General features: G+C 35.1%; 1 protein-coding gene across 2 annotated transcripts in view; it reads left to right on the top strand.

Moving 5' to 3' along the window:
- Positions 1-13557, top strand: part of fer (fer tyrosine kinase) — a 49901-nt gene that overhangs the window by 9757 nt on the left and 26587 nt on the right. For both annotated transcript variants that reach the window (XM_039662324.2, XM_039662325.2), the window contains exons 4-9: positions 3168-3267; positions 5465-5648; positions 9232-9369; positions 9780-9899; positions 10070-10192; positions 12141-12330. In XM_039662324.2, the coding sequence (XP_039518258.1) occupies positions 3168-3267; positions 5465-5648; positions 9232-9369; positions 9780-9899; positions 10070-10192; positions 12141-12330 (855 nt within the window). The remainder of the gene's footprint in view (positions 1-3167; positions 3268-5464; positions 5649-9231; positions 9370-9779; positions 9900-10069; positions 10193-12140; positions 12331-13557) is intronic.

The following is a 13557-nucleotide window of genomic DNA, read 5'->3' on the forward strand; positions in this document are numbered from 1 at the left end:
AGCACGCGCAACACGACAGCCCTTGCTTAATGAGTGACAATGAGGACAGAACTAAACATTCAACGTGGTTACACTTTAGATGTGGGGTATTATTCTAATGTATTTTGTATTTCGGCTTCCAAAGATTATAAAAAGAAGATATTTGAGATAAAACCGTTAAAAAGCAAGACGCATGATCTGTCCAGCTTAACTTCCTTTAGCCTACTTCACAGCACTGCGGAGCGCTGTCAGTTCTTCCTAAAACCCAAACGTGCCGTCAGAATCAGCACGATCGGCGATTGTTGCAAAATGCTGTCTTCTACTGTTGCAAGATCAAAAAATGGCTATTAAAAACACAAAAGCCTGCGCAAGAGCCTGCTGTTCATGACTGCAACGAGACAAGAAAAGAAGCCTACACTTTGGGCTTCGTGTATCCTTAACTATCAAATATACATAAAAATGTCAAAATGACCAGCTCTGAGATTCACTTAAACACAGTTTATTCACTTAAACACAATTATGTCTTAAATGGACGTAAATAATAGGGAGAAAATGATTCAGTTACCGATTAGATTTGCTCTCGGTCTTAAAGGGGCAGCAGTCTAATAGCCTAAACGTGCTGACGATTCAGCCATTAATGCAAATCAAACAACAAAAGGCAGAGAAAATCACTCACAGCTTTTGAATGAGTAACTTTACATTTAATAAGCATTAATCTCTCTATGATAAACTATACAGTGCTATTTTATATTTGATTACTAAATTAGGTTTCTTTTCAGACAGAAACAATTACCTGAAAAGATATGTTAGTACACCTTCCTGAAATTAAAGCACTTTGTATAATTTGTATCTTTGATTAATTGTATTCTTGTGTTTGTACTTGTTTTTTTTCTTATAAAAAAAAATATTTTTCTTCGTTTTGCTTTTTCTATTTTACATTTCAAAATATAGAGTTTAATTGTGTTCTTAATTCTCAAAAAAAAAAAAAAAAAAAAACACCAAAAAGAACCGATAAGAATACCGTTAAAGTACCGGATCGATAAGCGGTATCGGTAAGAGTAGTAATACCGATAAAACCTTAACGATACCCATCCCTACCAACAACCGATAACGGTCTTTTTATTACTAAGTACGCACATGCCCGCGCTCAGTGTTTGGTAAGTTACTCTAAAAAAGTAATGAATTACTAGTTACTAATTACCTCTTCAACAGTGTAATTAGATTACTGTACTAATTACTCTCTCTAAAATGTTTTTTAATTACTTTTAATTACTAATAACTTTCAAAATCCCATATCAATCTCAACCAGCTGAATAATACAAGGATAGACATGAATCTGTTTTAATTCTTTCAAATAAATACTATAAAATTGCTTGAATTATTACATTATAAAAACTAGACAATACATTTTGATGTTAAACCCACTATTATTTTATGTCTGATCTCATGACATTTCACACTTTTTTCTTACATATTTTACAATAATTCATACGAATTTGTACGAGTAAGGTCGTAATATTTAGACACCTCATAAAATGCATATGAATTGCTGTGAGATTGGATTGATCTATACACAGTATTTACCTCTATTACATCAGAAGTAACTGTAATTAAATTAAGAGTAATCCCTTACTTTACATTTTCAAGGGAAAAGTAATTCAATTACAGTAACTTATTACTTAGTAATTAGTTACACCCAACACTGCCTGCGCTGCAGTTTCAAAGTAGCGAAAATGGCTAGACTATATTTAGCTTTAAAAAAAAAAAAAATTAATATTGTGGCAGTTTTTTTTCTCTGTGGTATTGAAAATGGTATTGAATATCGATATTTTTCAGGGTATCGTCCTGCTGCTGCTGCTTTTACGTTACAAATATCAAAAGAAAAACAAGTCGCTTTTGGGTACACGATATACTTAAAAGATGAGTGGAGTTCGGAACGCAACTAAACAGTGAATTTAGCTGACGAATTCAATGATGGGATAAAAACATCGCCTAACACCTTAATATATACCAATGCCTATTTCACTGCAACTTCAGCAATGTTGTTAACTAGCGCTGGATAGCCTAGAATACTTCTCACCGTTTATTCCCAGGATACGATTGATTGCTTTCCATATATCCATTTTTTTAACGTATCCTTGAAAAGGGGGTTTGAGTTGTCAAACAGTGGAGGATTTTTTCGTACCTTGACGATTAACTTCTCTGCAATGTCATCTGCCATTTTAAATGCACGAGACCTTTCAATTAGAATGGATTCCGATTGGTTGTCAGTGTTTTATCGTTGGACAGTTGGAAAAAAATCGTTCTGAAAGTGATCCCAACGATATCGTTCCTCGTATCTTTATCGTTATTGTTGTGGTGTGAACTCTTGTTATTCTTTACTATGGAGAACGATTTTTAGAATTATATCTTTATCGTTATCTTTATAGTTATGGTGCTTGGTGTGAACGGGCCTTTACTCTTCTCATTTTAACTTTTCTGAAACATTAACCTGATGGCCTAGTATTGTTGTTGATATGAGTCTGTGTTGTCTAGTGTTTTCTTAAAGTTAACATAATCTGACTGAGGAATCATAGACAAGTAAATATTGTAACTTTGTAAACAAATGTAAATTAATTTGTGCCTATTTAACTTTTTTTTCAAAAATTATTATGTAATTCTACAATTTGCCTTCATTAGCGATTATCGTCAATTTGATGACACGGATACTAATTAAACTAAACAGCTAGACAATGGCATCTCTGAATTCAATAATGAAATGCCTTTAACTGAAAATTGAACGTTTTATCTTATACATTACTGACACTCTATCCTACAATTTGATACTGTTAAGTGCTTTTTTGTTACAGTATATTACAATAAAAATGCAACGGATCATGTTAGCTCTGGTCCAATTAAAAAATATTTACGAACAGAACTCAGGACATTTTTGTTAATGTAAAATATACCTCATTGTCAAGTTCTAGACTTGTTATATTTAGCTTTAAATTAAAAAAAACCTTAATATTGAGGCAGTCTTTTTCTCTGTGGTATCAAAAATGGTATCAAATACCGATATTTTTCAAGGTATCGTATCAAAGTTAGAAATTCTAGTATCATGACAATACTACTTTGTATAGATCACCACTGCCGTTTCAGGGAGCATCAGTTTGATGGAGCAGTTTTGACTTGGGTTCTGTCCCCCACAGGTAACCAAAGGTGATCTTGAGAAGTTGAAATGCACATACAGGCAGTTAACTAAGGATGCTGTTTTAGCAAGAGACAAATATAAGGAGGCCATTGTAAAAGGTAAGGTGTTTGTTTATTCTCTGTTCTCTCAAATAATAAACCGCTTATGTCCAATTCACAACAAAATGACTCTTATGAACCTGTTTTAATGAGTCTGTCACGTGCATGAACAGTTTAAGTGAGGGCCTGTACCCAATACCCACACTTGCACTTGTAAATGTGTTAGTAAATGTGTTAAAATCACTGCCCTCAAATGGGTCATGACATGAGAAATCCAATTTTCCATTATCTTTTGACATGTAAGAGGTCTTTGTACCATTAAAACATCCTGCAAGTGTCTTCTAGCTTAAAGCATCCTCCTTATAATAATAATTCATTACATTTATATAGCGCTTTTCTCAGCACTCAAAGCGCTTTACATAGAGAGGGGAATCTCCTCAACCACCACCAGTGTGCGGCATCCACCTGGATGATGCGACGGCAGCCATATTGCGCCAGAACGCTCACCACACACCAGCTTACTGGTGGAGAGGAGACAGTGATGAAGCCAATTGGTATATATGGGGATGATTAGGAGGCCATGATGGACAGAGGCCACTGGGCAAATTTGGCCAGGATGCCGGGGTTACACCCCTACTCTTTCGAAAGACATCCTGGGATTTTTAATGACCACAGAGAGTCAGGACCTCGGTTTAACGTCTCATCCGAAAGACGGTTAGGGTCCTTATTATAAACATTATGTAACCACGCTCCAAAATGTGTCTCTTTGGATGTGGTGGGATCTGATGTAGTAAGCAAGATGTGAATACATCAGCCTGACCAAATGACTGCCTCTTGAGCTAGATTAATCATTATACATCACACCATAGGCCCAGCCCACTGGTTTTTAAAAGGACCGCCAGCTGATCATGATCATCCAGTTACCGCTAGCAGGCGGCAGCACTGTTAGTTAGCAAATCATCGATGATCTGAAACTTAGGGAAAACGTCAAAAAGCATGCACATATATATTATAAAGACACAAGGAAAATACACATAAGGTAACAGTGTCCCATTGGCTAATCAAAAGGTCTACACATGCTTGTGGAGTTCATACCCAATTGAATACAATATACAAGTGAACCTAGTCTCTCAGACTCGATCACTCAGTGAATCGCTCAGACGTTATTATGGAATTTATCAGGTTTGTCTAATTTTGAGTCTCCAGTTACTCGCCTTCATGTTGGTCCAAAGACTTTCTTCTGTACAATATGTAATAATTATCCAATATATATCTGATACTTCTGCTGAAATTGTCATTTTTAAACTTTATTTACAGAAACTATGACTGGTATATATATATATATATATATATATATATATATATATATATATATATATATATGAAGAGTTCAGATGCAAAAGCCTCTAAATGCCATTTGAAATTTTCTTCTTTAATGATGATTTTTATCAAACTTGTATATTTAAGTTCAGTAATTTCACTTAAATAACAATTAATAGGTAATTATCATTGCCATTTAAGTGAAATCACTGAACTTAAATATACAAGTTTGATAAAAATGATCATTCTAGAAGAAAATTTCAAATGCCACTTAGAGGCTTTTGCATCTGAACTCTTCATATATATATATATATATATATATATATATATATATATATATATTGAATAATTCAATTTTGTAATTACAGAAGATTCAATATCTGAATGTTATTCAGGGTTTACATTTTTACAATTAAATTAATTTACTAGACTGTAGTAGTCATTTGTTTCTTTTTTCAGAAAATAATTTTAGAGCTTAAAAACAAAGATTGACCCTGCAGTGGTTACAGGGGTTTGACATAACAAGAAAAAAAAAATCCCATGACCTTTTAAGATTTAGTTGAATTTCATAAATTTTCCTGGTCTATAAAAATGGCTTTAAAATTCACACCTTTAAAATTCAGACAGTAGGAAACCTGGTTCTTTAATACAGTTGTTGAGGGAATTAATTAAATATGAAATATAATCTCAGTTTACATCTTGGTTTTGTTTGAAGTGAATGTTGGATATGAGAACAATGTGAAGAGGAAAAAAAAAATGGATCTTAGTATTAACAATAAACAAACTGTAAATACCAGTATCGGTTGACCACTACTTACAACTTCTCATAGAACAAATCTGCAGTTTTCAAAGGCTTACACAACACAACATTAGCCTTCAGAAGACTTCTCCTTTGACTTTCATCTCACCGCCACAATTGCTTTCATCTGCTCTGCAGGCAAAGAGACAGAGAAAGCCCGTGAGCGCTATGACAAAGCCACCATGAAGCTGCATAACCTGCACAACCAGTACGTGCTGGCAGTGAAAAGCGCGCAGCTACATCAGGAGCACCACCATGAGACTGCACTGCCTCTGCTGCTGGACTCCCTGCAGAAGATGCAGGAGGAGATGATCAATGCACTGTGAGTGGACCAGATTACACTTCTGGTTTAGTTCCTCTTCTAGTTATTCCTGTAGGTCAAACAGTAGAGCATGGTGCTAGCAAAAACAAGGACCAGGTTCAATTGTTCAATTCCCAGGGAATGAATGAACTGATAAAATATATCCCCTCAATGCTATGCAAGTCGACTTGGATAAGGTCTTGTGATTTTTGGCCAGATAGTTCAGAAGTTGTTAGCAAAAATAGCAATCTCCTAACCACTAGGTGGCACTGTGCCAAAACAGTGCAGGGACTGCCATTTGTTGTGGTGTCTCAAACCAGGGTTTAACCTTCAAATGGTCTTCGTTTCCTGTTTACACTTCTGGGCTTCGGGGTCTATACGACCCCAACAATTGATTGAGTAATTGTACAAAAAATATTAGGGCTGTGCAAAAGTTAATTGCGATTAATCGCATCCAAAATAAAAGTCTGTGTTTACATAATATATTCGTGTGTGCTGTATATAATTATTTTGTATATATAAATACCTATGCATGCGTGTATATATTTAAGAATTATTTGCGCTTAAATTCTGTATAAATTTATAAATACATAATCTATATTATATAAATATAAATATTTTATATATGAATAACACATTTTCTTAAATATATACATGCATATGTGTGTATTTATGTATACAAAATAATTCTATACAGCACACACAAATATATTATGTAAACACAGACTTTTATTTTGGATGCGATTAATTTTTGCACAGCCCTAAAAAATATACATTTTTAATCATACAAATAATAAATTATTTTTTGTTTACTTCTCATCTATTCATTAATGCTTTGTTTTTGGAGATATAAAGTACTTTTGTATCCATATACCACACAATTACTCAACTACATCATTAGCTTGCATATGAATTTTTTTTTTTTTAATGATTTCTGTGTAAAAATTTTCAGATTTATGCTAGATTTTTTTTTTTTTTTTGACATGTGAAGAAAATATTTTTTTTTTCACATTTCCCATTCATTTCAATGTGGGGTCATATTGACCCTGAAGACCAGAAGTGTAAACATTTCTGAATCTAGCCCAGTTTTTTTGTGTGTGATAGATAATGTATTAAAAGTCACAAAATCTTATTTCACTGAGATGAAGGGAACCTTTTTTTTATTAAGTAAAAGTCGATTGGGGTCATATAGAGATCCCATGACCTGATTGAGAGCTACGGGGGTGAGTTCAGATTCAGCTCAGGAAGATATTTTGAAGAACGATTGGAACTTTGGCACCATTGACTTCCATAGTAGAAAAAAAAAAATACTATGGAGGTCAGTGGTGCCAAAGTTCCAATCGTTCTTCAAAATGTCTTCCTTTGTGTTCATTAGAAGAAAGTTTGTAACAACTTGAGGGTGAGTAAAGGATTTTTGGGTGGAATATCCCTTTAAATTAGTTTTTCATTTCATATGTAGAAATACATTTTCAAGTGAGAATAGCGCTTCCCGTTCAACTGTGGAGGGCAGTGTAGTCCTCCCATTGTACTGAGTCTGGTTGTTTTGAATGCTTGGACTGCCACGTGTATTTAAATCTTTTGTTATAGACCTTGTGCAACCAGTTGAGCTCCACCAGAACCCTTACTGCATGCTGTAGCCTCAATCCAATATCTCATAGCTGTCAGAGGATTAGCAGAGAACAGAAGTCTCTTTGGGTTTTTTTCCTCTCCTAAGCTGTTTTTTAATCACAGTTTGCAGTAATCTGATGTGGAGGTTAATCCACACGAAGGAAACAATTGCAAGAGCCTTCTGGGATTGATTTAGAAAACGCACCACTGATTTACATATGACCATTCAGTGTGGGTCAAACAAGCCATTAATTCCGGGGGAACGTTTTATGTACAGAAGCACTGACTAGTGTAACTGGTAGTTCATTAAAAACAAAAAAAAAAAGATTTTACTTTACCTAATTGAAAATGTAATCGATTTGTTCAAATCTCTAACCTTAAAGGGATTAAGATCAGTTAATCATTCATATTATATCATCGTTCCAAACCTGTATGAATTTCTTTCTTCTGCTGAACCCAAAGGAAGATATTTTGAAGAATGGCAGAAACCAAACAGTTGATGTTCCCATAGAATGGGAAAAAATACAATGGAAGTCAATGGGGTCTATCAACTGTTTGGTTTCTGACATTCTTCAAAATAAAGAAATTAAAGAAAAATAAATTCATACCCGTATAAATTTAAAGGGATACTGCAGGATTTAGCATTAAGCTTTGTATTAGTAGAAAACCTGTAGTATTTTCAAATTACCATGCTTTCCACCCTCATATCCCCCTGAGACGAGAGATTTATGTATTTTTTTGTCTTGGAAAAAATCCTCAGATGACACAAAATTCATCATTTTTTGGCCTGAGGCTAAAGACTACAGTTGTAGTAGGGGCTGTTCCGCATGTTTTCATCCCCCCCCATAGAGAGTGTGATCTTACTCACAGCATGTACACATAGTGTCAGACATTTTTTTTTGGAAGCTAAGCTAGCAGGCTCTTGTTCTGTGTAGAAAGCTGATTGGTAGGGGTTACCATCCTCTTTTTCCCGGACATGTCCGGCCGTCAATTTCCGGGATTCAGCTTTTTGCTTTCTGCAGTTGCCATTCATTGTTTACATGCACATCTTTTGTTTCAATCTAACTGAATTCATTCCGATTGGTGAATCTGAATGTAGTGTTTACATGATCGCTAAACAAGTGATCGGTTGATGTGTGTTTTAACATTTGTAAGAAAATCCACGCTCCTCCGTGAGAGATACGAGAACGGTGCGTCTCACAGGTGTCGCTCATCGGTAATCACGCCACCGACCTCGCCTCGTCCTGCTCGCCACAGTAAACATGATGAATGGCGACTTTAGAACGCAAAAGCCGAATCCTGGAGATGTTGGGCGTTCTCAAAGCACTTTTTTGGGCAGACTCATCACAGAGACTTACTAGTAGCCTAGACTTGTTGTTTAACTACTGCGCTCTGTTACCGGAAGGCGTGGCCTCCTAGCGCAGTGAAGCAAGTGCATTCTGGGAGTTGTTGTCTTTCATCCAAATAAGCCAAAAATAAATTTTCTGGCTTTTCTCAGTCTAGAAAGCTCCAAATTCAATTTTTCTTCTACATAAATGACCCGGGATACTCCACTTTTTTTGGAAATAGGCTCATTTTATAACTCCCCCAGAGTTAAACAGTTGGGTTTTACCGTTTTCAAATGCATTCAGCCGATTTTCCGATATTTAGAAGAATATCAGTAACCAGCAACCATATATTTTTTTTTCCTACTATGGAAGTCAATGAGACCAGAAACTGTCTGGTTACTGATATTCTTCTAAATATCAGAAAATCGGCTGAATGGATTTGAAAACGGTAAAACTCAACTGTTTAACTCTGGGGGAGTTGTAAAATGAGCTTATTTCCAAAAAAGTGGAGTATCCCTTTAAATACACATTCATCTTTCCAGAGGTAAAGTATCCCTTTAAGTATGTCTTCAATATGCACCACTACAATTGAAATAGTTTAACTCGTCTTAATGAGATGGCACATTCACAAATGTTCTAACAATGATTTTAATTTTTTACTGTTCTAGTAAGGGGATTCTGGAGGAGTACAGTGAAATCACCAGCCTATTAACAGATGAAATAGTGAAGGTCCACAAAGAAATACACACTTCCATCGACCAAATCGATCCTCTGTCAGAGTATGACAACTTCATCGAAGTTTATAAGTAAGGCACTTGTCAGAAAAAAATTCAAATAATATGTTAACACTTTACAATAAGGTTCAATTTGTTATCATTAATTAATTACATTAGTTAACACAAACTAACAATGAATAAAAATTCTACGGCATCTTAGTTAATGTTAATTTCGACATAACTTGCACATTCAAATCACACTTTCACACGCACATTGATGCATGAACTATGAGAAGAAATGAGAAATGAGAATTATTGTAATGAGAAATGAGAATTATTGTCAAGTGCTATTTATAATTCTATTAAAGTATAAAAAACAACTAAACATTTGATGCATACTTTGTATTTTTAAATAATAGACTATATTTTTAGCATTTAAATATTTTTTGTCAGAAATGTGTCCAATAACTCTGACATCCCCTCAATTTCTATTTCAACAGATCACCAGAAGACAAAGAACCAAATGTAGAATTTGATGCGTCTCTGTTAGACGAAACAGAGAATCTTCAAGCAAATGAGATTCTGTGGAATAATTTGACGGCAGAGAGTTTACAAGCCATGTGAGTTAAAGATAGATCACATATTAATACAAATTTGCATACTTGCTTGGTAGCGTTAGTTGAACATTGATGAGTTTTAGCCATTTCTACAGTCTCTATGTTCTGAAACAACAGCTATTTTTTTATGCTAAGTCATAAAATGGTAAAGGGGTGTGTTTGACTGATCGCAGGCTGAAGTCGACCTCAGAGGAGCTGCTCGTGACCCAGCAAAGTCTGCGCAGCAAAGAGGAACTCATGCTGGACCTGGAGAACAAAATAGAGGAATCCACCAAAACCTATGAGAAGAAATCTGAGTAAGAAAATTAAGTGCTTAACTACCACACAATAATATGAGCTTGGGATGTCGTCTCTTAGACCTGTGGTTGTCAACCAGGCAAACGTCCAAGTAGGCCACATTTTAAAAAATCAAGATAGAAATTTAGAAACTGAAATCATATTTTTCGTCGTCTATAACCATGTTAGTCTACACTAGTGCACTTTTTCACTGAATGCATTATTGGACTGAATGTCCATTCATGGTCATTCTCTTCATGTCAGCTATAACAATGGATGCAGTAGTGAAGTGTGGAGAACTCAAGTGTTTCCATAGAGATTCATTAGGCTGAGCAGAGCGCTCTGTGTTGACCTCAGCACCTCGGACTGATGGAGCTCAGTGAACTGTTACTGGATGGATGAGGATTTGTCCAGCTTCAGCACATTCTTTAAGGTCTGCTGGGTAATCCAGTACAAGAGATGCTGATATAATCACCTCTGCAAACTGAAATGAGCCGCACTGCTGCTCAGCTCCACACATGAACTAGTACTTCATGCCAATTCAGCCAGCTGAACTCAATGCTGATGTCTGTAGCCATTTGTATTTTAGCACACTTTATGGACCTAATCGTACATATGCAAGCGTAAAATCGTTTGTAAAATTTAACTGGGGATGAAAATCTTAATTAAAATTCATGACAATCAAGGATGTAGAAAATCTGCATGTAAAACGGGACTTGTCAAGTTTAATAAATGCCTTAATGCATAGTTGCATTCAATTATTAACCCGGTATAACCTGACATGAAATAAAAGTCAGAAAAATCAAGTTTTTTAATGGAACAGTTTGTTGAACATTTAGACAAAATCTAAAACAAAAGAATAAAAAAAGGGGTTGCATTTGTGTTTTTTTTTAGTGTCATCTTTAATATGTCTGGCTTTTGTGGCTCATAAAAATATGGAGCTCACACTTTTTAAAGAAAAAAAAAAACTTTTTATTCAGAGGCCCAAACTGAACAAAAATATGCAATTTGGTGCAGTTTTTGATGAAATTCTGATAACGTCATAAGTAATCAAAGAGGATGCAATGCAATCCAATGATGATTGAGTACAAATACATGTTTTGTCATATTTGAAAGTCATATTTAACATGAGTTTTCAACTCAATGGAACAGTTTGTTGAACATTTGGACAAAATCTAAAAAAAAAAAAAAGAATAAAAAGGGTTGCATTTGTGTTTTTTGAGTGTCATCTTTAATGCGTATGGCTTTTGTGGCTCATAAAAATATGGAGCTCACACTTGAAGAGGAAAAGACATTTTATTCAGACGCCCAAACTGAACAAAAATATAAAATTTGGTGCAGTTTTTGATGAAATTCTGATAACATCATAAGTAATCAAAGAGAATGCAATGCAATCCAATGATGATTGAGCACAAATACATGTTTTGTCATATTTGAAAGTCATATTTAACATGAGTTTTCAAAAAAAAAAAAAAGATAATCAAGTTTCTTCGGTCCATTATGTATTGTTCATCAAATATAACTAACAATATAAAAAGTATTCTTACGTTTATTTTATCAAATAAATAAACATAGGGTAACATTTTACAAAAAAAAGCTGTGCCATTTTTAGAATTATACTTAGATATTATATTATATTACTTTCTAAAAACTATCAGCTAAAAATATCATTCAGATGACAGGAGGCATGTAGAAGATTGTATGCAACAAGTTATTCACCAAAGTGTTAATTATGTTAATAATTTAGAGGCCTTTTAAATTTGCATTGGGAAAAATGATACAGTAAGCTTTATAGGATTAAAGATGTCTTTGGTATGTTTTGTAGTTTCGGTGATTGTATTTTTGTAAAATTGATCCACCTTAACAGTGGATCTGCTTCTGACATAACATTCAGAAAAAATTCTTACAAAGAGATTAAAAAGAAGCGTTCATTGTTGATTGAACCGCGTGATCTCTCTCTCTTTCCAGTGTGGTGTTGTTACTCTGTCAGAAGCAGTCTCTGGAGGAGTTGAGACAGACGGTCCAGCTGCTGCGCTGCTCGGAGGCCAAACTCACGGCACAGAGAGAACTACTGGAGCAGAAGATGCAGGAGAACGAGGGCAAAGAACCACCGCCTGTCGTCAATTACGAAGAGGACGCCCGATCCGTCAACTCAATGGTAAGGCATCGCTTTAGTTTGAACTGCGTCCCAATTCGCACACTATCTCCTTATTAAAGAGTACAGAGATTAAAATTGGCACCTCTCAAATTAGAGCACATTAAAATGATATGCAAGAGGTGCCCAGATGATGATTTTTGACATGTGTCCAAGCTCATATTAGTCGCATCCCCCCAATTGGAAGATGAGGACTTTAGTTAATTTCAGTTGCAGAATGGTCGAGGTTAAAGCTGCGGTAACGCTTCCTTTTACAGTCCAGTTACCCATGTAAATACTATGTACTTATTTTAGTAACTACAATTACTGGGTAATAACTAGTACTAACCCTGAACCTACCCCTAACCCTACCTTTCTTATATTAGCCAGTACTTTCTAGGTAAGTACACTGTACTGTACTGTAAAAGGAAGCGTAACCAAAGCAGCGGCTTTGCAATGTATAAACCTAAAAGTTTAAGGGGTCATTAGTTACTAGTTATAAATAATGACTTCCTGGTCTGGACTGGAGGTAACCTTTTTGCTTCAGACTTTCAAAACATTCCCAGGACAAAATGGGCCATGGTAAAAATGGTTGGGGAAAAGTCCCAGTGGTGAATGACAACTGTACTTGAGTAACAACTGTTTTTTTTTTTTTACTACAGTTTTTTTTTTTCCTGGTCATATGAACAACACAATGAGGATACAAATATCACACACACCCACACAAAAGAAAAAGTAGCATATTGTAGGTGGTAATAATGTTTAGTTTTTAAAAATACACAATTCCTAATGAAAAAATGTATACCTTATTGTATGTTAAATATATTCCTTTTCAATAGAAAACAAATATATGTTACTATCTTTAAAGGGTTAGTTCACCCAAAAATGAAAATTCTGTCAGTATTTACTCACCCTCATGTTGTTCCAACCCCGTAAGACCTTCGTTCATCTTCGGAACACAAATTAAGATATTTAGGATATTAAAATCGCTCCTGCATACAGTCCATAGGCTTCTTGAGGGACTGGCTCTTGCTGTCCTCGAAAAGTAATTGAAGACATCGTTAAAATAGTCCAAGTGACTACAGGGGCTCAATCTTAAGTTTATCAAACGACGAGAACACTTTTGTGCGCAAAAAAACAACAAAAATAACGACTTTATTTCAACTATTCACTTCCTTCTCCATAAGCCTATAGTCCGTTAACGTAGTGTGATTGCGTAGAGCTACGTCACACGTAGGCTCACTATTGGTC

Source organism: Pimephales promelas, chromosome 4, assembly GCF_988280905.1.
Source record: "Pimephales promelas chromosome 4, fPimPro1.hap1.1, whole genome shotgun sequence".
NCBI classification, from domain to species: domain Eukaryota; kingdom Metazoa; phylum Chordata; class Actinopteri; order Cypriniformes; family Leuciscidae; genus Pimephales; species Pimephales promelas.